This window comes from Oncorhynchus clarkii, chromosome 17 (assembly GCF_045791955.1).
Source record: "Oncorhynchus clarkii lewisi isolate Uvic-CL-2024 chromosome 17, UVic_Ocla_1.0, whole genome shotgun sequence".
Classification (NCBI taxonomy): Eukaryota; Metazoa; Chordata; class Actinopteri; order Salmoniformes; family Salmonidae; genus Oncorhynchus; species Oncorhynchus clarkii.
Window position 1 is genome coordinate 46,987,759 of NC_092163.1, and position 24,012 is coordinate 47,011,770.

A 24,012-nucleotide genomic window follows, 5' to 3' on the forward strand; every position below is an offset into this window, starting at 1 on the left:
TACTCTATATCATTGACGGTATCCTTATGTAATACATGTATCACTAGCCACTTTATACTATACTATGCCACTTTGTTTACATACTCATCTCATTTGTACATACTGTACCCGATACCATCTACTGTATCTTGCCTATGCTGCTCTGTACCATCACTCATTCATATATCCTTATGTACATATTCTTTATCCCCTTACACTGTGTACAAGACAGTAGTTTTGGAATTGTTAGTTAGATTACTTGTTATTACTGCATTGTCGGAACTAGAAGCACAAGCATTTCGCTACACTCGCATTAACATCTGCTAACCATGTGTATGTGACAAATAAAATTTGATTTGATTTGATTTGATGTTATTGTTTCACCATTTTTATTAAAATTCACTGAGTAGGATGGTCCTCCCCTTCCTCTGAGGAGCTTCCACTGGTTTTGACCAGAATGCTTCTCTCCAACGCTCTACATTCATTTTGCATAAAGTAGAGCAGAGTTCCGCTTTTGCTACCGCTCTGCTTGCAGGGTTCTAATGCTAATTTTCTCATCGCGTGCCCTCCTTGAAAATGAATGGGAGCAGAACTTCTGCCGAATTCGTTGTCGGTGAAAACCCACTTTTCTAGCATGACTTGATTTGTGGTATCTAAGCCGCTCAGTTTGCGAGCTATCTAACCATTTAACTATTTCACAAAATACCGAGCGTAAAAGTAAGCATTGTCATAGTATAATTACTAGGTAGAAAAAAAAGTTACTGATACAGGCTAGCCAGCTAGCTTTGGTGAGTGCTTGTCGGAGAACTCAGTTCAGCGCGAGCAGCCCTGCTTTTTTATTTCCTCATCTTTACGCTGACACCTGGCTGCAATTTCCTCACGACTTGGGTCCAGGTTGCTTGCTGCAGGTTATTCAGTTGACCGAGAATTAGGACGGGGCGATTTTGGACCGGGCGATTTTGGGGCTCCGAGTCTCCGGCAGAAACCTTGAATTCGAGCACCACATTCGCCACCTTTGGACAAAGCGACGGATTGATGCACTTTATCGTACATCCTGCTTTTCATAGAGAAGTGTCACAGCTGAGGTTGAATTAGATTCATTTTTCATATTTTTGTATAGTAACGTTAGTCTTTCCATTTAGTCTTTTCCACTTTGATTTTACGGGGGAAATGACCAAAACGTACTGATTTAAGAAATCTATTTCACACACTATCTAACCCTCCTTTTGCAAAGTTTTCTTGGATCTCTGAAACTGCTGCTACAAACCTAATGCAATGCATCATTTTTTACTGCTAATATCCACAATCGTTAAAAAAAAAAAAAGCTAATATACCACAAGGACATAGCAGGGTTTTTTCCACACAACACGAGCAATGCTGATTTACCATTGAAGTGTGTCTGTATAACCAAAGATTATGTAAGGAATAATCAACGGAGGGGTTTATGAGTTCTATGGGGAATAATAAACGACGTGCAACTGCCCTTTTAACGGAGTTGCATTATTTTACAGAGAACGCATAGAGCCCGGAGATGATTCTCTTTCATACCATGGCTATGATTTAACATTAGCCACTAGACGTGTGTTTACTAGATGGCGACAGTAGTTGCCGTGTTTTCCAAACAGACTTGCTAACCAAACCATCAGTCCTAGCTTGCTATTATGAAAATCGAATTCAACAATCAATACGGTTTTAAATTAGACTTTTGCTTTCAAAAGCTGCTCAAAGTAAAACATTTTCCCCCCAAAAGTAAAGTGCTTCATAAGAAACAGAGTAGTGTGAGAAAAAGGTACTCAATTTTTAATTGATTTTGTAGTGGAATGGGCAAAGTCATTTCTGAGATCAAGGCTTGATCACAATTTTCATCCCCATACTTTAGGCCAAAGACACAATATAGGCTACTCAATACATCTTTGTCATATTAGACAAAAAACGTTGAACTTTTATACAATTTAAATTCAAAATAAATAATTATAATTTCATATTATACAGGAGACCGTTTCACAGCCATGAAACCAAACCCATCAGTCTTTCGATATGTGCAAACTGTGAGGGATAAAAGACAAGAACAAACTGAACTGATGTGTTAGTTAGCGATATCGGACAATAGAAGGTCATGAAACAAAAAAAAGCAGTCATGAAGTGATCTAAATGTGCAAATTCATTAAAGACACTACTCTTGGTAGATACATGAATTTAGGATGGTCAACTACAGCTCTTAACCCAAAAGGTTGTTTTTGGTATTCAATGAATCAGCTATTGTAGTTTTTCAGCCACTGAGATGCAAACCTTGTCATTTCTCTCTCTAAAAAAGTAACCATGATAAAGTGAAAAATGCAAAAAATGACCAGGGTCATGTAGAATCGCCACGAGACACAAATGTTCCTTGTTCATAGACATTCAATATTCATCTAGTTGACTAGTTGAGTTGTCAGGATTCTTCTCTTGAAAACAGACATTGGAGGGCAGGGCTTACAGCTATAGCTTACAATAAAACTGGACATATGATGCTTATGTTCACACAAGCAAACCACTTATTTGCTTGAAAAACAAGCTAAATGTGTGGCCATGACAATTAATCAGTAGTCTTCCACAAGTGAATTTAAGGAGTGTTTTTTCTGTGTTTGTTTGCAGCAGGAACCTTGACAGATGGAGGGTACAGTCATGTTTAAGAGGGTATTGGGGCGGACAGTGGCCATGTGTGCAGGCCAGTTGAAAAGTGAAATAGGAACTCTCCCTGGCTGTCCTCTCTTAGGGATCATGCATTCAATACATCTTCATGAGCCATACAGAGAGAGATTCGGGAAGGGTGATTGGAAAGTTGGACAGATTGTACTTTAAACGATACTGACAGACACTCCTCACACAAGCACACATAGATGCACACCAAACATACACACAGACATACCAAACGCAAAGGAATGCATCACTAGAACTTGGTCCCAAATAGAATAAGTATTAGAACAACAACTATAACAGTAAGAATTAAAATAACCAGCATCTTTCGGTTTTTCTTCTGATACTGTTCAGCCTGCAAGAAAACAAAGAGAGAAAATGTTTTAACTAAGTTTGTTGGCAAGATAACATCGTTCCCTTTTTTGTGGACATAATCAACAATTGGGCTGAAACATCAACAATTCTTAACATTGTGTCCTCACCTTTTGTAACTGTTTTAACCCCTCGTCTGTTTTGACACACGATTGCTCCACATTGAAGTCAATTCTGTCAAGTACTGTGCCCTGATATTGGAGAAAGAAAATCAGATTGAAGACAAAGTCATATATTTTTTAAATTAGTTTGATAGTGATGTAAATCAGATATTATTCATATTACTGCAGAGTCAAATGAAATTATGGATAAATGGATTGTATAGCTTAAACTTTATTTCCATATAATTGTCGTGTTTCCAAACACTGAAAATGGTTTCCCTCACAGACCTGTTCCACCACCATTCCTGCCAGGTCTCGGAAAATCTCATTCAGGTCGGTGATGGACTGGACTATCTGTCGGACCTCTCTCTCACGTTCCTCCACCATCACTGTGTTCTGCTCTACCAGGACCAGCTGGTCATCTGTAAACCCCTGGGCGAGATCAGAGATATGGGCTCAGCGAGATATAACTTTGTCTGCATCCCAAAATGGTGCCATATTCCCTTTATAGTGAACTACTTTTTTTTCTTTTCCTTTTTGTGGTATCCAATTGTTCGTAGTTACTATCTTGTCTCATCGCTACAACTCCCGTACGGGCTCGGGAGAGACGAAGGTCGAAAGCCATGCGTCCTCCGAAACACAATCCAACCAAGCCGCACTGCTTCTTAACACAGCGCGCATCCAACCCGGAAGCCAGCCGCACCAATGTGTCGGAGGAAACACCGTGCACCTGGCGACCTGGTTAGCGTGCACTGCGCCCGGCCCGCCACAGGAGTCGCTAGTGCACGATGAGACGAGGATATCTCTAGTGTAAATAATAGTGTGATATTTATAATGGAAAGTATGTCAACATTTTGATGGCTATCCAAATAAATCATGTGGTATCAGATGAGTATTGTTAAAATTTAAAGGTGTTACATTGCGATAAAGCACAACACCCATTGATTTTCATTAGGCTTCAAGTCAACCTATTGGAACTCACATTCTTGTTACATTTAGCAAAAACAAGACATTTGTCTATACATTACTATATTAATTTAACCAGGATAAATATTTTTCCTGAGAGAAATGCATGAAAACCTATGCTGATCAAGTAAATGTCAAAAAACACTGTCAGTTCCAAGCTCACCATTTCATATAGTGCCAGGTCTTCATCCTCCTCCATTAGAGGACCAGAGTCAAAAAAGTGTTTGGATCTCTCCTCACGATTCTTCATGCCTGTAACAGAAAGCATCAACATTATGACAATAAAAAAGAGACATATGATATGAGGGTGGAGGTGAAAACAAAGATAAATGTAGAGAGTGTTTGTGTAAGGAGAGAGAGAAGTGAGGGATGGAAGACTTGAAACTAATAGAAAGAAAAAAATTCAGAAAAGATAGTATTTACTCCTACACCTCGCAACTGAGTGAGTGCTTACGTTTCAGATAGCTGGACTGCGTGTGTCTGAAGTTGGTGGACAGCTCTTGCAGGCTCCCTGCCAATGAGGACACCACATTTCTCAGCAGCCTCTCCTCCTGCTCTGTGCAGTGGCCACAGCGAGTCTGCAGACCTGTCACTGCACGCTGACACCGGTGGAACATCTACAGACAAAGGAGAGAGCAATACATCTTTGCCATAAGACAAAAGCCCTTTGTACAATTTAAATTCTAAATAAATAATTATCATCAACACAGACCCAAGAAAATGAGAGCACGGAGAAATGCTCACTGAAAAATATTTTTCTTAATCTACTATATAATAAGAATGGCCAATAATTGTTGACATACATTATTACATCAGAAGGCTCCATTTACCGTAGCCCCTTATAAAAGCCAAACGTTAACATGTACAAGAAGTCTTAAATATGATCAGATCATACTAACAAATTAATATTCATAACAATAAGTTAGGAACTCATAATTGTCATACTTGAGTAAAAGTAAAGATACCTTAATAGAAAATGACTCAATAAAAGTCACCCAGTAAAATACTACTTGAGTAAAAGTTTACAAGTATTTGGTTTTAAATATACTTGTATCAAAAGTAAATGCAATTGCTAAAATATACTCAATTATCAAGAGTAAAAGTATAAATCATTTCAAATTCCTTATATTAAGCTAACCAGACCGCACAATTGTTTTTATTTTTACGGACGGAGCACACTCAGACATAATTTACAAATTAAGCATTTGTGTTTAGTGAGTCCGCCAGATCAGGGGCAGTAGGTATGACCAAGGATGTTCACTTGATAACAGTGTGAATTGGACAATTTTCCTGGCCTGCTAACAATTCCAAATGTAAGAAGTTCTTCAGGGAAAATGTATGGAGTAAAAAGTACATTATTTTCTTTAGGAATGTAGTGGTGTAAAAGTTGTCAAAAATCTAAATACTGTAGTAAAGTGAAGTACAGATATCCAAACAAGTATTTGTACTCAAGTACTTTACACCACTGCATAGGCGTTGGCTTTTCCAGAAGGCCACTTATGAGGCGTGTCACCTTTTGCCTCAGCAAGTTTCCTATGTAGTAATAATAAATGTGACTTCTCTTCAAAGTTCTTTCAAATGGGGTTTATTGTATAGAATGTGGTTTCTTTCAATAGGGTTTCTTGTTTGCCTCAGCGGGTTTCCTATGTAAAACAGTTATAATTGTAGTAGTGACTTCTCTTCAAAGTTCTTTCAATGGGGTTTCTTGTATAGACTCCCATTTCTGTCACTGACCTACCTGTGTGATCTCCTGAGTGGTGATCTCTATGGCATGCTCCTCTTCACTGCTGTCATCGAGGGTAGGGCGGTTCATGTGCTTGTCATGGAGGGCGGCCAGCTCCTTCATTTTCTGCCGGACCCGTGTGATTTCATACTGAATCTGATAGCCCACGCAACCACAGGATTTACACATGAGAGGTACGAGAAAACTAGACACCGAAAGATCCAAAGTTCAGAGTGAGATTGGATTTAGGAATTTTATATAGACTAATACATATTAGGCCTACATTTTCTAAAGTATCTAGCTTAATAGTTTCATTGTTTGTGATGGTGAAATTAAGCATTTGAAGTCTGCTGCTTTGAGAAGAGACTAGTAATAAACATAATAATAAACTTTTCATACTGAAGTAGTTAAGAGCATGTGATTGTTTCTTACCTCAACGACCCCATCTACCCACTTGGGCGGCAGTCTCTTGGTGACTCCGACGGCAGCTTCTGGGTCCAGACTGATCCCTGAGACCAAGGCCATGCGGTCATCAGCCAACTGACAGTAAAACCATACACATTACACAGTTATCACTACCCATTTGAAACATTGTTTGCAGACTTTCCAACCAATACAAAGCATGGTTTATTATTTTTTCTGTGTGACAGTTTGGATACGAGGAGATTAGACAGTACCTCATCAAGCTCCTAATGTGATTGGCAGACCCCAGTGAAGTCCCATCCAATGAGGAGAGAGGGAGAGGTGAGATGAAGTAAGACAGCAGTGACAGTAAGTGAGACCCAGACAAAAAGCAGTGATCAGCTTCACACAGACATTTTGCATGCACTCACAGACACAGTTTAAAGAGGGATCATACACTTTGCAAAATGTCTCATTTTGAGTCACCAGATTGTCTGAAAAAAAGTCTAATGAATTTTATGTCAATCAATTGAGGTTCTTCAAACCTGTGAAATCCCCCTTTAAAATGTATCTGAGAAATCTATAAAAATCGTGAGGAACAAATCATTGGAAATGCAATAAAAAATATTAAAAATTCCTGTGATATATTAATATATATACACATACACACAAACACGGTCGGATTAATACTGTGAAATTGTAAAAACTATGAAAATGCCCTTTTAGTGTAAGAGCTGTTTGAAAAGACCGCCTGGAATGTCAGCCTGTTTTGAAGGGATGGAGCTTTGGCCTGCCTGGGGACATCACACCAATAATGTTTGTACCATGTATTGTGCTGCTACGAAGTTGTGTTGCTGCCATGTTGTGTTATTACCATGTTGCCATGTGTTTCTACCATGCTGTGTTGCTGTCTTAGGTCTCTTTTTTTGAAATGTTTTGGTGTCTCGTTGTGATGTGTATTTTCTTTAGTCTGCCGACTAAAACATCCAGAGCTTCCCGAAGACTCTGTGCATGTGCAGATCACGTTCTGCGTATGTGCACACTCAGTAGCCAGTTTATTAGGTACACTAGTACCGGGCCAGAACCACCTTTGCCTCCAGAACAGCTTGAATTCTCCGGGCAATGAAGCATTGCTCAATTGGTATCAAGGGACCTAACGTGTGCCAGGAAAACATTCCCCACACCATTACACCACTGCCACCAGCCTGTACCGTTGACACCAGGCAGGGTGAGGCCATGGACTCTTGCTGCTTACGCCAAACCCTGACTCTGACATCAACATGATGCAACAGGAACCGGGATTCGTCAAACTAGCCAATGTTTTTCCACTCCTCAATTGTCAGGTATTGGTGACTGCGTGCTCACTGGAGCCGCTTCTTGTTTTTTAGCTGATAGGAGTCGAACCCAGTGTGGTCGTCTGCTGCAATAGTCCATTCGTGACAAGGGCCGACGAGATATGGGTTCTGCACACCACCATTGTACTGCGCCGTTATCTGCCTGTTTGTGGTCCGCCTGTTAGCTTGCACGATTCTTGCCATTGTCCTACGACCTCTTATCAACGAGCTGTTTTCGTCCACAGGACTACCACTGACTGGATGTTTGTCGCACCATTCTCTGTAAAACCCTAGACACTGTCGTGCATGAAAATCCCAGTTTCTGAGATACTGGGACTGGCGCGCCTGGCACCGACGTTCATACCACGCTCAAAATCACTTAGATCACTTGTTTTGCCCATTCTAACATTCAATCGAACAGTAACTGACTGCCTTGATGTCCGCTTTATATAGCAAGCCACGACCACGAGACTCACTTTCTGTAGGAGCAAACCATTTTTGTAAACAGGGTGCTGTACCTAATAAATTCTCTACATGCAGAGAATAGGCTACTCAGGCGAATGGTTGTTTATTGTTTATTCAAGTTAGAACAAGCTGAATCAATGTCTGCAAGATCTCACAATATTCTACATAACAGAACCAAATATAATAGCACAACGTAAGACAAAAACACCACAGCATTTAATTGTGAATGATAATTATTTTACCCATAGTAACCAACCATCAGATCTCAATCAGTATAATGGGGATTTGAATTGACCTTGAGTTATATAATGTTGTTTTGAATGATGTTCTCTAAAATTTGCTCAGTGTACATGTTGTTAAACTGTAGCATAGCCTACCTGTGTATTTTGCCTAGAGACGCACATGGTTGAGTTTTGGCCTCATGAGAAAAACCAATTGTGTTTTTGTCTTACAGTAACATTACATTGTGCCATTACATTTCGGTTCTGTTATATGATCTTGCAGACATTGAGTGAGCTTGATCTAACTTCCCCCTAGTAGCCTGTTCTCCACACAGGGGCGTGTTCGAGCAGATCACTTTTGTCAAGACGTTGACCAACGTTGGTCTCCGCCTTTCAAAGTGTGTTGCGTTATGGGTATAAAAAAAAGTTGCCACTACATGTCGACTGCATGAACTACACAAAAATCATGTGATCAAAAGTCATGCCGTTTTTGATGAAGTCAGATTCAAGTCGCTGCAGTGTCTCCTCGCCAAATGCACCCATCACTTGCATTGTGGGAGGCACTATTTGTCAACCAATCATTTGGGGTGTTTTTGTTTGACCCACGAGAACGTGGCCAAAGATGTGACTGAAACAGGAACCAACTTTTCCTCGATACTAAAGCTACAGGGGATACAAATGAAAGTGATATTTGAGACCTCTTTAACCAATTAATCGTACACGTTAGGTTTTCAGTTTGTGATATGGGGGTATAGAAAAGTGTATTTGGACATTTATAAAGAAAAACTTGTATAAACAATGTTGATCTGAGCCTTGCTGTTGAAAAACCACTATAGTGTCCGACTTTCGGCTGTCGCAGATTCATATCCCCTGACTTCACTTCCAGTTGGATCCACAGCCACTGAATTAGTTACAGAGATACTTCAGGATTTTGGCAATGAAGCCATTTATCTACTTCTCCTGAGTCAGATGAAATCATAGATACCATGTCTCTGCATCCAGTATGAAGGAAGTTAGAGGTAGTTTCGCAAACCAATGCTAACTAGCATTAGAGCAATGACTGGATTGGCTATGGTATCTACTACTGTAGCATGCTAGCAGTTATCATAGACTTCTAGTCATTGCGCTAACTCTAGTTAGCAACTTCCTTCAAACTGCACACAGAGACATACAAATGGTATCCACGAGTTAATCTAGGTAAGTAGATGCCAATAACAGCTAGTTTGTAGTTTTCCCCCTCCCCACTCAGACCACTCCCAGACAGTTCTAGAAAAATTATTGCTTGAGAAATGGTTCTTTGAGTTTATTTTTTTACAATTTAAATTGAAAACAATCACTGTAAGGTACTTAATTGTTACCCATAAATTATTTGAGATAAAAATAGCTGCATTGGACATTGAACTCCCTGAGATCAATTCCAAAATGGCGACCATAATAGTAAGGCACAATGGAGGGTAGTGCGTACAGCCCAGTACATCACTGGGGCCAAGCTTCCTGCCAAGCTTCCTGCCATCCAGGACCTATATACTAGGCGACGTCAGAGGAAGGCCTAAAAGAAATGTCAAAGACTCCAGTCACCCAAGTCATAGAATGTTCTCTCTGCAACCGCAAAGAAAGCGGTACCGGAGTGCCAAGTCTAGGTCCAAAAGGCTCCTTAACAGCTTCTACCCCCAAGCCATAAGACTGCCGAACAACTCATCAAATGGACACCCCCCCCACCCCTTTGTTTTTACACTGCTGCTACTCGCTGTTTATTAACTATGCATAGTCACTTTACCCCTACATACATGAACAAATTACCGACTAACCTCTACCCGCGCACATCGACTCAGTACTGGTACCTCCTGTATATAGCCTCGTTATTGTTATTTATTGTGTTACTTTTAATTTTAGTTTATTTTTTACTTTTGTTTATTTAGTAAATATTTTCTTAACTCTTTCTTGAACTGCATGGTTGGTTAAGGGCTTGTAAGTCAGCATTTCACGGTAAGGTCTACCTACACCTGTTGTATTCGGCGCGTGTAGGCTCCAGAGTGGCGTAGCGGTCGAAGGCACTGCATCTCAGTGCTAGAGGCGTCACTACAGACCCTGGTTCGATCCCGGGCCATGATCAGGAGTCCCATAGGGCGGTGCACAATTGGCCCAGCGTCGTCTGGGTTAGGGGAGGGTTTGGCCGGGGTAGTCCGTCGTTCTAAAATAAGCATTTATTCTTAACTGACTTGCCTAGTTACATTAAGGTTAAATAAAACAAATGTGACAAATACAATTTGATTAGTAGAAACCTATTGAGGTAAAGACGCTCATCTTCAGGAGCTAGGCCTACATACATTGGGTCAGTGAAGCGTGACATGAGTGTGTGTGAAGGCAAAGATATAGGGCTAGCCTATGTCCCTGATCCCCAAATGATTAGCCTAACCACAGAACCATTTCATATAGGCCCAGAGAAAGGAAAGATGCAGGACAACAATTAGTATTATAAAGAGGATTTTGATATGCAGATCACTCAGCATGAGCATGCAGATTGCAGTACGCCATACAAGAGACACAGTGACAAAAACAAGCACCTCAGAGATATCCATCAGATAAACTCAAAGCCTAGTAACAACCGGATTTGCTCTTTGATCCAAACAAACATTTGATAGTTGGTGCTATCAGTGCCAAAAATAACCTATCCAAGCTACTATCCACAATCAGGTGAATTTTTCAAAGTCTGGATTGAGATCTACTATGAAGCTGCTTCACACAATAACCGTCCCAGAGCCAGGAAGGAGGGTGAATGAATGAGCGACTGAAAGGGAAAACCACAAACAATATAGAGTTTTGAAACTATACAAAGGAAATTAGGCTACAAGATATTATAGACTTACATAGAAAGTATTTGTAAAAGACCCGGCATCCTGGTCAATAATGAAAAATAAAATATATACAGTACCAGTCAAAAGTTTGAATGAGTAGGTGTGTCCAAGGGTTTGTCTTTATTTTTACATTGTAGAATAATAGACATCAAAACTATTAAATAACACATATGGAATTATGTAGTAACCAAAAAAAAAGTGTTAAACAAATCTAAATATATTTTATATTTGAGATTCTTCAAAGTAGCCACCCTTTGCCTTGATGACAGCTTTGCACACTCTTGGCATTCTCTCAACCAGCTTCACCTGGAATGCTTTTCCAACAGTCTTGAAGGGAGTTCCCACATGTGCTGAGCACTTGTTGGCTGCTTTTCCTTCACTCTGCGGTCCAACTCATCCCAAACCATCTCAATTGGGTTGAGGTCAGGTGATTGTGGAGGCCAGATCATCTGATGCAACACTCCATCACTCTCCTTGGTCAAATATCCCTTACACAGCCTGGAGGTGTGTTGGGTCATTGTCCTGTTGAAAAACAAATGATAGTCCCACTAAGCGCAAACCAGATGGGATGGCGTATCGCAGCAGAATGCTGTGGTAGCCATGCTGGTTAAGTGTGCCTTGAATTCTAAATAAATCACAGACAGTGTAACCAGCAAAGCAACCCTACACCATCCCACCTCCTCCTCCATGCTTCACGGTGGGAACTACACATGCGGATATCATCCGTTCACCTATTCTGCGTCTCACAAAGACACGGAGGTTGGAATCCAAAAATCTCAAATTTGGACTAATCAGACCGAAGGACAGATTTTCGCAGGTATAATGTCCATTGCTTGTGTTTCTTGTCCCAAGCAAGTCTCTCCTTACTGGTGTCCTTTAGTAGTGGTTTCTTTGCAGCAATTCGACCACGAAGGCCTGATTCACAGTCTCCTCTGAACAGTTGATGTTGAGATGTGTCTGTTACTTGAACTCTGTGAAGCATTTATTTGGGCTGCAATTTCTGAGGCTGGTAACTCTAAACGTATCCTCTGCAGCAGAGGTAACGCTGGGTCTTCCTTTCCTGTGGTGGTCTTCATGAGAGCCAGTTTCATCATAGCACTTGATGGTTTTTATGACTGCACTTGAAGAAATGTTCTTGACAAAGTTCTTGCCATTTTCCGGATTGACTGACCTAATGTCTTAAACTAATGATGGACTGTCGTTTCTCTTTGCTTATTTGAGCTGTTCTTGCCATACTATGGACTTGGTATTTTACCAAATAGGGCTATCTTCTGTATACCACCCCTACTTTGTCACAACACAACTGATTGGCTCAAACGCATTAAGGATAGAAAGAAATTCCACAAATCAACTTAACAAAGCACACTTGTTAATCGAAATGCATTCCAGGTGATTTTTTTAACACTTTTTTGGTTACTACATGTGTTATTTAATAGTTTTGATGTCTTCAATATTATTCTACAATGTAGAAAATAGTACATATAAAGAAAACCCTTGAATGAGTAGGTATCCACACTTTTGACTGGTACTTTATTTCAGTGCAGAATGTATGAAATTAAACAATGACCAACAGTGCAAACTAGGTATTCTAAAAATTCTAGCATACGAATATCTTAGTAACAACCATATTGATCTAAAGAGCATTAAATACGTTTTAAAAGAACAGTTTACCAAGCACAGGATCAACTAAATCTATAACTGAAACAACAGCACCATCTAGCCTAATCGAGAGGTTGAGGCATCCAATTCACTAAGGCAAAAGGGCAAATACAGAACCCACACACTATCAACAAACACCTCATGAAATGTAACATGTAGATTGTTACATTTGACCATCTGTATAACAAAAGACCAGCCAAGTCATTCCAGCATGCACTGTTGTTGTGACTTAAGTATTGAACATTGCCCCATAAAATGCATTTCATGTTCTACCTTTATCTTTTACTTAGTTGCTTACTCTGACAAATGCATTCCTTCAATTGACTATCATGGCAAAGGAAAATGCACGCTCTTTGATCATTGGTAGCAAACTGAGCTGGTCAAATATTTTGGCAAGACAGGAAATGCAAGTCGAGGGCATCAGTACTCCAAATGCATACCTCAATGCAATTGTACGCATCTAACTTGACAGCTATACGCAGCCAACATCAGGTTAATGTTGGGTAGATAGATAACTAGCGAGTGACTAAGGAAGATATTTAATCAAGTTACGGCTAACATATGTGTTAACTATCATAACACACACAAATCAAATGTCAAATTCAGACGATTAACGTTAGACTCACCGCAGCATTGCTACGTGTACTCAGAGTACGACGGGGGTCGTATGTACTCACTTGCTCAGCCAATATCTGCCGATTTTGGATGGCATTGTTCCGCATTAATAAGAAGGCATCGGTCAGGCGCCTAGTCGCCATGATTAATTTACACACGAAGGATGTACAGCTAACAAATAACAACGAAGAGAACCTAGCTAGCTAACGTTAACTTACTAGTAAGTTACAATACAAGGAAAGTTAGCTAACGTGAGCTAGCCAGCAAAACAGCAGGCACACTCGCCGACCGGCTAATCGAGGGGTTCTTCCGTTTTCTATCTTCACAATAACATATACTTTTATCTGTAGCTTTCACGAAATGCATAAATAAAACCATAAAATACGACCGATATGGTTTGTTTTCAATGAAAAGTGGAAAGGATAGAGCGGGTCGGTGGTAAAAGAACGGCCTTCTCTAGCTACGTGGAACGGGTGCGTTCGTACATTCACTCAGGCTCTCTCGTCCGAGTGTGCTAGAGCGCAGAATAACTGACGAATTTACCAATGTTGAATAGGGCCGCTGTCACTAAATGTCGTCAAAAAAACGTAATTAAATTGTTGCCAGCAGCACAGTCACCAACGCTCTGGATAACATGAAAACAACCTAACCAGCTCTGCTAGGGCGGGTAAATGGTCAGAGTGAGGTGTTCGCTCATTTGTGTCTGGAAGAAGCTAGCCAATGTTAATTTGTATGCTTGCCTGCCGTTAAGTGGCCAGAACGCTCGGATCAACCCTACTCCTCGGCCAATGTGCGCTCTGAACACTCCGAGAGCGAAACGCTCAGCGTTTATGAACGGACAACGCTCGGAATATACGAGGGCCCATGGGCACTCTGGTACTCCAGATTGAATTTACGAACGCACCCGTAAATACACAGTAAACCCAGAGGCGCAACATCGGAAGTCTTCCGGGAATGCTTGCGAAACAGGCCAAGCAGACCAGGGCGGGGTTTGAGGTTTGAGAAGTCAATGAGAGAAGTGAAAAATTATTCCTTTGTTGTTAATTTTCTCGAAATCTAAAAGCACAACCTATATTGGAGACAATGTGTTAAGTAGTTAAACATGTTATTACTCAAACTTTGGGAAAGTGACAAACTGACACGTTTTTATTTTAGTCAAAAACTCATTTATACCGAAAGACTGTCTTTCATTTTGACCGCTTGCACATGCGCAGTTTGGCTCGAGACGACCGTTAGACCCGATGACGTGTTTCTGTGTATGAGCTTAGCTAGCAAACGTCGCCATGACATCGCCTACAAGTGTGATCGGGGGTTTCTATTGGATAAATCTATCTTCATACTGTACTGTCTTTGGCAAGATCGAATCAACACTTTTATAATAAAAGTCCTCCTTTTAAATGAAGACCTCTATAAAGAGAATTTTTTTTAAACCTCAATAAAACTACATCTAATCATCATTGATATTCATATTTTGTTATATTTTCATATAATTAACAGTTATATTGATAAAATAAATACATGAAAACGAGAACATACATTTTTGTTTTTTTTCCGGGTCAATCCGACCTAGCGTTCCAGTCCACAGATATTTTGGAAGGAGAGTTCAAATAATGAATGTAATAATAAAGGATGCATTATATGTAGTTCTGGAATACATAGTATTATATGGTAATACAATCATTGCCATATATAACTGAGGAATATATTCGTTTTTAAAGAGAAAATCTATTTCACGCACGTCAGTATTGGCGCTACCCAATCAGCAACCTTCCCATTGGAAGGTGTAGCTCGCTTGCTTCCATGAAGGCGTAGCGAATGGCTGAGGATAAACTACATAATCAGTCTAACAATTTGTATTTACAATGGCAGTAAATGGAGAGGAAGAGAGATTATTGTTCTCTGTAGACGGCGATGCATTGTTGTATTTGCCGTACTGTTTGTTACATAGGCGCTTCATCTATGCCGCTATTTTGAGGAAAACACACTCAACCTGAAGGGAAAGCGCAGAGACTGGTATTGTTGGCATTTTGGCAGCACGATTGGGTACTATGTTGGTTCATTCTTTGTCCGTCCAGTAGAGGTCGGTAATGATGTTCAGTAGCAGCCACTGTTATTTAATTCGCCTGAATCATAATTGTAAAACATTTTAATATCCGTTAATATATTTTTAATAGCCCTTCCTATGACACTGTTCCATCATGTCACAAACATTAGCCTACAAATGCGCTTTTCTGAGACTTTGAAACACAAAAAATAGGTATAAATCACATGAATTTATGGGTTATTTACCTCATATTTCACAAACCTCCCCCTTGCTGCCCCTAAACTGCAAAGCAATGTCTCAGCAAACATGCCATCTTCCGGCTGGCCTTCTTATGCCCCCTCCATCCTCTCCCTCTCCTGGGTCCAGGACCAGGACAGCTTCCCTTCAAACTGGGACCCTGGTGCTGGGTGCAGATATTGTGTACCTGTCTGAGACTTACCCCCTCCTTCTGGACACACTGGCTCACCTGAGCAAGGACAGGATTGTGACGTACCTCTCATCCAAGATGCAAGGAGATCACGGGACACCTAGCTTCTACTGAGACACTCTGCCTCCGTAGAAGGTTCCATGTAGAGCTTTTGCACCGCTACCCCACACAGAACATCAACATCTACCGCGCTACTCAGAGAGGGAAGTAGTGACCACAATGAGACTGGATAGGGTTGGGAGACTGTGATGAACAGTTGAATAGGTTGAGACCTGGAGGGGAATAACACAACAGTGAATCCTCTGGTCAAGAGGGAGTCTTCTAGACATCCTCTCTGAGACAAGTACATGACTGTTACTAGTATTTTACTGCCAGAACAAACACGTATACCCTGATACATTACTATGGTCAGATAGAAAAGGAAGAACATGCACACATACAACAACTTTTTTTATGCGCTGGATACCAAAGGAGAGACTTTTGAATAGACATTAAAGAGCAACGGCTCCTCACTCAATTTAGAGTATTCCCAAATTTTATTTTACACAAATATACACCAATATGTGTTCATGTTGAAGTAAGAAACAGAGATAAAATAATACTTTGTGAGCAGTAAAAGCAGTGCACAGATACTTTTCCTGTCTTTTGTCAGGTTACTACAGTCAAATCATGTGAAGTTGTGTTTGATCCAGTTTGATGAAGTGCTCTATTGTAGAGGTTGAAGGGGTTGTTGATTACTGGTTAAAATATTGTTTATACCATGACCATCCACTTGCAGAACGTTTTTGTCAACATCGACAGATTCTGCCCCCACTCCCCCTCCCTCTGCCTGTACATACTTCATCCCCTCTCTTCTGCTCTCTGCTGATGTGTAGAGTTTCTGTTCAGAAAAGAAAAGCCTGTTTGTTCCGCTGGAGAGTTTCAAAGAAAGAGAGACCGGCGGTCTTCCCCCCTCCATCTCTCTCTTTGCTATAGCACTCCCGACAAAAACAACAGATCCCTATCTATATTCAGAGTCTGCTCTCCACCAGCGATCCACAGAGTCCCCACACTGAGTGTGTAATAATCCTTTGATCAACATTGATATAGACCTTAAATTGTAACGATCATGCCCAATGCAGGTGGGACGAGAAGTAACTTATGGTACAACATAAAATACAATGTTATATGCATTACTTTAAAATGCTTATTGTGCCTGTATAACTTTAGACCGTCCCCTCGCACGAACCAGGGACCCTCTGCACACATCAACAACTGACACCCACAAAACATCGTTACCCATTGCTCCACAGAAGCCGCGGCCCTTGCAGAGCAAGGGGAACTACTACTTCAAGGTCTCAGAGCAAGTGACGTCACCGATTGAAACGCTATTTAGCGCGCACCGCTAACTAAGCTAGCCGTTTCACATCCGTTACACCTGTAAGATAAATTCATATTTTATATGCATTACTTTAAGCACATCAACAAAGTGAAGCATGTCAACCATCAGTGTCATTTCAGCATTGTACAAGCTAACATGACAATAAAGTTATTTCAAATAAAATCTTATTGGTCACATACACATGGTTAGCAGATGTAAATGCGAGTGTAGCGAAATGCTTGTGCTTCTAGTTCCGAAAGGAGGACATCATTGGAAAGATATCATCTTGTATAGTGTCATCCTCAAATCTTCCACCCCTGCAGTCCCTAATCCTCAATCGGACCCCCATGCTTTCAGTTAGTCAGTCCCAATAAATTCATGGTGGACAGCCTTTGTCACCCCCAAACAATTGACTTCAGCCAAAAAACGCTGAAGTAAGCGTTTGGGAGCAACCGTTGTTTTTTGAACTACTATGCCACATTGGTATGTACAGACACAGTCCATTTTCCCACTTCTCTCATCCTTCTAGCTGTCAGTCTACAGAAGGTGACTGAGTGGGGGATGTTTGTTTTGACCAGGAGCCTTTTAAAATACTTTAATTAAAGAATTCCGTTGTGATGTTTTGACTGGGAAAGTTGGATGTGCACAAGAGGAGGAAGGCCTCTCTGGCGCTGACAGGGGAGTGAGGGTGTGTGGCATGAGGAGGGGGGGCTCAATATCATTCTCTTTTTAAACAAGCTGCCCAGTTGGCGTGGACAGCATCAGACCATACCCTAACAGCAAGGACCTTCATCCAGACGCGCTGACCAGCGGTATGTGTGATGTGACAGTCGTTGGATTATTATGTGCTATAACTATATTTTTAGTTCATATTTATACAAACCCACACTTGTTGACATTTGTATGCAAGTCTGGATTATAAAAGTGTAGTTTTCAATAGTGAAACTGCATCTCATTTGATGAAACAGAGAAAACATATTTTTCAAAATTCTAAGAGCTATTCTGTAGTCAAAAAGGCATACATTAGGGATAAAATAATAACATAATTTTTTCCTTCTACGATAATTTCAGAAGTCAGAAGTCAGTCCATGGTTTCAAACCTAGTGTGATGGAGTTCTGGTCTGGGAGTCAGGGGCAAACGCCCCTGTATGCCAAATTTGGGACTGTTCCTGGACGAAACTTTGCACATGCGTGAGTTCAGTTCACTTTAAGCTGTTTCAAGGTGATAGTGTGTTTGTCTCTGTGAGAAACCTTAACAAATAGCTATAGTCTGTTTAGATTGTTTTAATGTCTCTTTGTTTGCAAACAGATGCAGGGCAGAATGTTCATAATCCTAAACAAAAGAAACCTGCTTGCAATAGTATCACATAAAGATCATGTAAATAAGGTTGTTTGTATTCATACAAAAATACATTTGATTTACAAGTAAAGATGGATTAACCAGAATTGACTATATTATGCAATATGTTATTTATTGTTTATATGGGTTATTAGATGTCCTTGTAACATGTTACTACACTGTGTCCTGCAATGCTTGTTATGGGGGTAATCTCCATGTTTTATTTTCTATATCCACAGATATCAGGACAAGCATCAGGCAGCAGATTTTCAACCGTACCTTTGTGAGCGGCAAGACCGGGCCAGGGAGCCCAGCTGTTGGACAGTACCAGGTTCTAGGACCGGAGGGGTCCTACTGGACTATACCAACGGGACTGATCAAGACCTGTCACCCTCTGCCCCTCATTTCCCCTTTGCTCTAGACAACCAGCCTCGACAGCTTCACGGTTTGAGGGACTATCAGGCTCAAGAGAAAAGAGAGAGAGAATGGCTGGTGGGAGAGGCTCATAGAGCAGCAGCTAGGGAGAGGGAAAGGGAGTGTGAGAGGAGGATGCAGAGAGAGGTGTTGCAGAGGAGGTGGGAGCCCTGTAGTCCTGTCCACTACAGGAGGGAGCCAGCCAAGAGGAGTTTGAGCAACACTAGCTATCGGGAGCTGGAGGCCTGGGCGGCACGCTACAGCCACTCACTCCCCAGGAAGAGACGCCTGGAGGCAGGGCTATGGGGAGCCCAGGGGCCGCAGGAGAGTGAGAGAGTGCTGGAGAAAGATTCATGGGGCAACAGAGGTGGAACAGAACACAGAGCAAGTGCAATACATCTGGGGGGACTTCTTCAGCCGAGAGAATGGGGACAGTGGGAGAGAAGGGACACACAGAAAACTATGTCCCACTACTTGTCTCAGCCTGTCATTCCTGATACAACATACCCATCAGACACCAAGGAGAATGAGACAAGCTACCAGAAAAGGGTGTTTAGTCAACCTCCAGGCTACATTCCACCTCCGCCTTATAACGCCCCACATAACATTTCACCAGTAATGCAACATGCTGATAAATATACCACTAAAAAAGCAGTGCCTTCTGTGTACGCAGGGTGGAATCAGGGAGCTAGCAGACACATATACTGCACACTGCCTTCTCCAAGGAAGCAAGACAACTCTGTACTAGACTTTCATAGCGAGAGGGGAGGGGGAGATAGGTTTACAAAAGAGGATTGGAAGCAGAGGACCTGGTCTGATCCTGGGGGGCATAGGCAGCAAGGACATGCTGTAGTTGGTCAATGGACAGGTTCTTCTGCCCATCCACAGAACAGCCGATCTGATAGCCTCTCACCTCTGCTGCAGTCCCCACAACAGCCTCAGACGTCCAACATCTGTGAGATGGCCAACCTCAGTGCCACCATGGAAAGGAAAGTCAGCCTAAAGAAAAGCAGAGGAGGGGAGACCATATTTTGCTTGGTGTCTCGCATGGGTGGAGTGGCAGGGTTGTCAAGTTCTCCTGAAGAACCACTAAAAACCCTTTCCCTGCCTCTCTTCCCCACCTCACATCGGACAACTGTGTCAAACAGTGAGGTAGACGGGGTATCTAGAGGCCTAGATGAGTGTGGTGACATTAATGAATCGCATAAGCTTGCAGATGAAGTTGATTCAGCTGTGCCATCACTCCAGCATGAGTCCAGTGCTCCAGCCCAGACCCCTGCCTACAAAAGAGACAGCAATTTCAAACCTAAACTGAAGGGGGTACTAGAATGGATGGGAAGTGAGCAGGTAGCAGCCCACAGGGAGGAGCTTCTCAGGGCCATTCAGAGCCGACCAAGACTTCAAGGAGAAGAAAGAGACCGTCAAAGCCTACCCAGTACGACGGACATTGAAGTTGCTTTGCCAGAAGGCACCCAGGTTAGTGCTTCATCCCCTGTATCCAGGAGAAAAGAGATGCAGACATTGGCTCCTGTGTCAGTCAAGTATCCCTTATGGAGGGAGCCCAGTTACATGGGCGGAGTCAAGAGTGACAATCCCTCACCTTGCTATTTGAAGGGTACTTGGAAGGAGGGCGAACCAGGTAAGGATCTGAATGATGATCATACAGAAAATATCCCTGATGATGGCAATCACCCCCTTGATGTTGAAGTGAGGCGATTGGAGTTCAAGAGAGACACAGAGTCTGACGGAAGCAGTGGTCTTCTCGTCATCGACGCAACTTGTGTTGTAGTCAGAGTGGAGTTCATTTTCCCCCCTAAAAAAGAACATGTCCAGTATTTGTGCTCACCATCTCCTAGTGACCCAGCTGAGCCTGGTCTAGACCCAAGCTCCCCTATCGACCTTAACCCAATACATAACCAAGTCAAGGAAGATACTTCACCTGAACAGAGCACTGATATATCAGCCCAGGTCTGCCCCCTGTTAGATAGTGAAGAGCCTGTGATTGATTTTAAAAAGCTAGATGTAGAAGAGCAGGTGGATAAAGATCAACATACTTACTCTGACACACCTTTCACTGAAACATACTTACCTCAGCAGAGAGAGGACACAAGCCAACTCCCTGAATCGCTCTCGCCCTCAACTTCGATTACTGACAGTAAGACATTGGAGGAGCGTGCTGAAAGGATTTTGGGAATCCCTCTTCTGAGCTGTAGTGTTCTGGATCAAACAGAGGAGGATGAGTCGCCACAGCCAAACAATGACAACAATGACTCCCTTGAGGGCCTTCCCATGATTACTCTGGAGGAGTCAGTGTCAGAAAGATCACCTGAGATTGTTCAAGCTAAAGATGACATTTCAGTTGCAGAGGCTGGTGTCACTTTAGATGCCCAGTCTTCACCAGACATAATTGTGGAGCCCAAGATGGAGGTGAGAGAACAGACATGTGATTTCTCAGTGCAGTATTCCAGTGATGGTCTGCCTGACATACAGGTAATGTATTCGCAGAAGACAGATACCACAAATGTGCCCCCATTCAAACACTGCGTTCCGGTCAGCCCGGAGGCAGGTGAAATTGGTGATGCTGGTTTTTCCCCACCCATCTCTCAGTGCCTCAACCCACAGCGAAGTTACCCTGATTCTCCCCCACACTCACCTTTAAATATGACTTCCCCCTCTAATTCAAGATCCTCATCTCCCTCTCATCACTTCTTGACTATACCCTCCCAGTTTACTTCTCAATCTGCTCCTCCTGAATCTAACACAGATCCCCTCTGTCTTCCTGAGGAAGTGCCACTCTCTAAATCAGACATAAGCTTACCCCTTCACCCTGATCCCTCTCCCTCGGTCCCACTCTCCCCCTCTAGATCTCCCTCTCTCTCAATCCCCCTCTCCCCCTCTAGATCTCCCTCTCTCTCAGTCCCACTCTCCCCCTCTCGATCTCCCCCATCCTCTCTCTCAGTCCCCCTCTCTCCCTCTAGATCTCCCCCTCCCTCTCTCTCAGTCCCACTCTCCCACTTTAGATCTCCCCCTCCCTCTCCCTCAGTCCCACGCTCCCACTTTAGATTTCCCCCTCCCGCTCTCTCAGTCCCCCTCTCCCCCTCTAGATCTCCCCCTCCCTCTCCCTCAGTCCCACTCTCCGACTTTAGATCTCCCCCTCCCTCTCTTTCAGTCCCACTCTCCCCCTCCAGATCTCCCTCTCCCTCAGTCCCACTCTCCCCCTACAGATCTCCTCCCCCTCCAGGCCCCTCCTCTAGACCCCAGAGTCCAGAGATACTGGTCAAGTCCTTTACCCCTGTCCTGTCCTCATCCACCACACATAGAGAGGGGCCTGAATACCCCAAGTCCCTCTGGGATGCAGTGAAATGCATCCGGAAGCACACAGCACCTGATTCAGAGAATGAGGAGGAGGAGGGAGGTGAGCTGTGGGATCCAGAGAGTGCGGGTGAGGATGGTGCTCCACTAAATGAAGAGTTTGATGTGGGCATGGGGAATATGTTGTTCCAGAGTAGTGATAACATGAGACAGGGGATCATGTTCAGCTTTGGGGGAAGTTCCCTTGAAGTAGCAAATGACTTAGAGGTGCAAAGGGATCACAAAGAGGAACACATTTTGGTATCGGATGAAAAATGCAGTGAGAAGGAGCCCAGCAGGCCGGCTGAAGATGACACGCTCTCCTGCAGCAGCACAGACAGCCACGGCTCAGGGGAAACGGTCATCATGGGGGCCGAGGGATTGTCTGACTCTGACTCTGAGACAGAGACTGAGACTGATGAGGAGACAGATTGTGAAGCTGAGCACCATGTTACTGAGGGAGAGGAATGGAGCTGCACTGTGAGGCCAGAAAGCTATGTTGTAGTGGAGGAGGAGCGAGAAGATGAGAGAGATGGGGAGGTGAGGGACCCAGCTGAGCTTTGTCAAAAGGAAGGCTATCTGTCTGAGATACAGGCGACAACACAACAAATTGAGGACAGGGATATGGTAAACTGTCAAAAAGCAGGGGAAGTCCGAAGCTCTGAGGGGGAGGAGAGCAGAGGTTTGGTCAATGCAACCACATCTGAAAGGTTCTCTGGTGGGGCTATGGGTGATGAGGGTCAGTGTGGATGCGTGACAGTAGAGGGGCTAGAGGAGAGTGATAATGGGCAACACCATAACAATGGTGAAGGAGTTTACAGTAGTCAATGCACTGAGGTGGTGGAAAGGGTTGAGGAAATGTGTAGCAGCAATGTGACATCAGAAATGATGGATGATAAATCCTGTGACTCATCCTTAATGGAGGAGTCCTCTCAGGAGGATATTCCCTGTCAGTCAAGTCAATAAGTAGCGCTGCAAGTGGTATATCATGCTATCAGAGCATGAACTTGAACTTGCATACAATTGAAAATGAGCTAATTTACATTTTAAATTCCTTCAGAACCTTATATTGACATTGAGGACACGTCTATGTGTGTGGGATCTGACTTTTTTATAGACATGCAGAATTTTAAATAGTAGAACAAGGGTATTTAATTTATTAAAGGGCATTTTGCAAGACCGCCGAGATTTGTTGTATGGCAGGGTGTAATTATTGCCAAAGCATCTCTCAATGGGTCCAATCTGTTTGCTGTGTTTTTCATTAATATTCATGCTGTGGGATTATTGGTTTAGAGATGTGCGTTTTGAATTGTGCATTTTGACATACTCTGACATAATTTTGCTTCAATAATTGTGCTGTTATAATTTAAAATTCTGTAATAAATGAACCATACTTTAGTCTGTGTAAAACATGTTTTTTCAACATCCACAATTTGTTTATGGTTTTGGTCGCCTTTTTAAGTATTGGCGTGTCCTCTTCATGATTTACATGACACAACAATAAACAACTCATAAGACCTACTTTAAGCAAGGTGTCTTAAATATTTAATGAACAATTCATTCATATATGACAGAGATTACATTTCCATTTTGTAGAAATGAGTAAAACACACTGGAATTATTATCATAGAATTAAATGTATGCTACCATTTACTTTACAACTATTGAGGTTTGATAACTATCCTATGCAAACCTTCCTTGAATTAGTC

The 24,012-nt window shown here is 42.3% G+C and overlaps 1 protein-coding gene, 1 long non-coding RNA gene and 1 pseudogene across 4 annotated transcripts; 2 read left to right on the forward strand and 1 right to left on the reverse strand.

Moving 5' to 3' along the window:
- Positions 1-1,528: 1,528 nt before the first annotated feature.
- LOC139370981 (syntaxin-16-like) lies at positions 1,529-13,857 on the reverse strand. 3 transcript variants are annotated; one of them, XM_071110930.1, is made up of 8 exons: positions 13,380-13,857; positions 6,250-6,357; positions 5,833-5,973; positions 4,549-4,711; positions 4,258-4,346; positions 3,417-3,560; positions 3,138-3,218; positions 1,529-3,010 (listed from the first exon to the last, which is right to left on the reverse strand). In XM_071110930.1, the coding sequence occupies exons 1-8, from the start codon at positions 13,509-13,511 to the stop codon at positions 2,909-2,911; spliced, it is 960 nt and encodes a 319-aa protein (XP_070967031.1). In that variant the 5' UTR covers positions 13,512-13,857; the 3' UTR covers positions 1,529-2,908. The 3 variants fall into 3 exon arrangements, with proteins under 3 accessions (XP_070967031.1, XP_070967032.1, XP_070967033.1); XM_071110931.1 differs by having other exon boundaries at positions 13,431-13,828; XM_071110932.1 differs by lacking the exon at positions 13,380-13,857 and adding an exon at positions 6,495-6,685.
- A 752-nt stretch (positions 13,858-14,609) lies between these two features.
- LOC139369445 (EEF1A lysine methyltransferase 3 pseudogene) lies at positions 14,610-16,161 on the forward strand (annotated as a pseudogene).
- A 1,794-nt stretch (positions 16,162-17,955) lies between these two features.
- Positions 17,956-22,262, forward strand: LOC139369778 (uncharacterized). Its single transcript, XR_011627067.1, has 3 exons — positions 17,956-18,011; positions 18,271-18,390; positions 18,778-22,262. It is a non-coding gene; the product is annotated as an uncharacterized lncRNA (long non-coding RNA).
- The last annotated feature ends 1,750 nt before the right edge of the window (positions 22,263-24,012 follow it).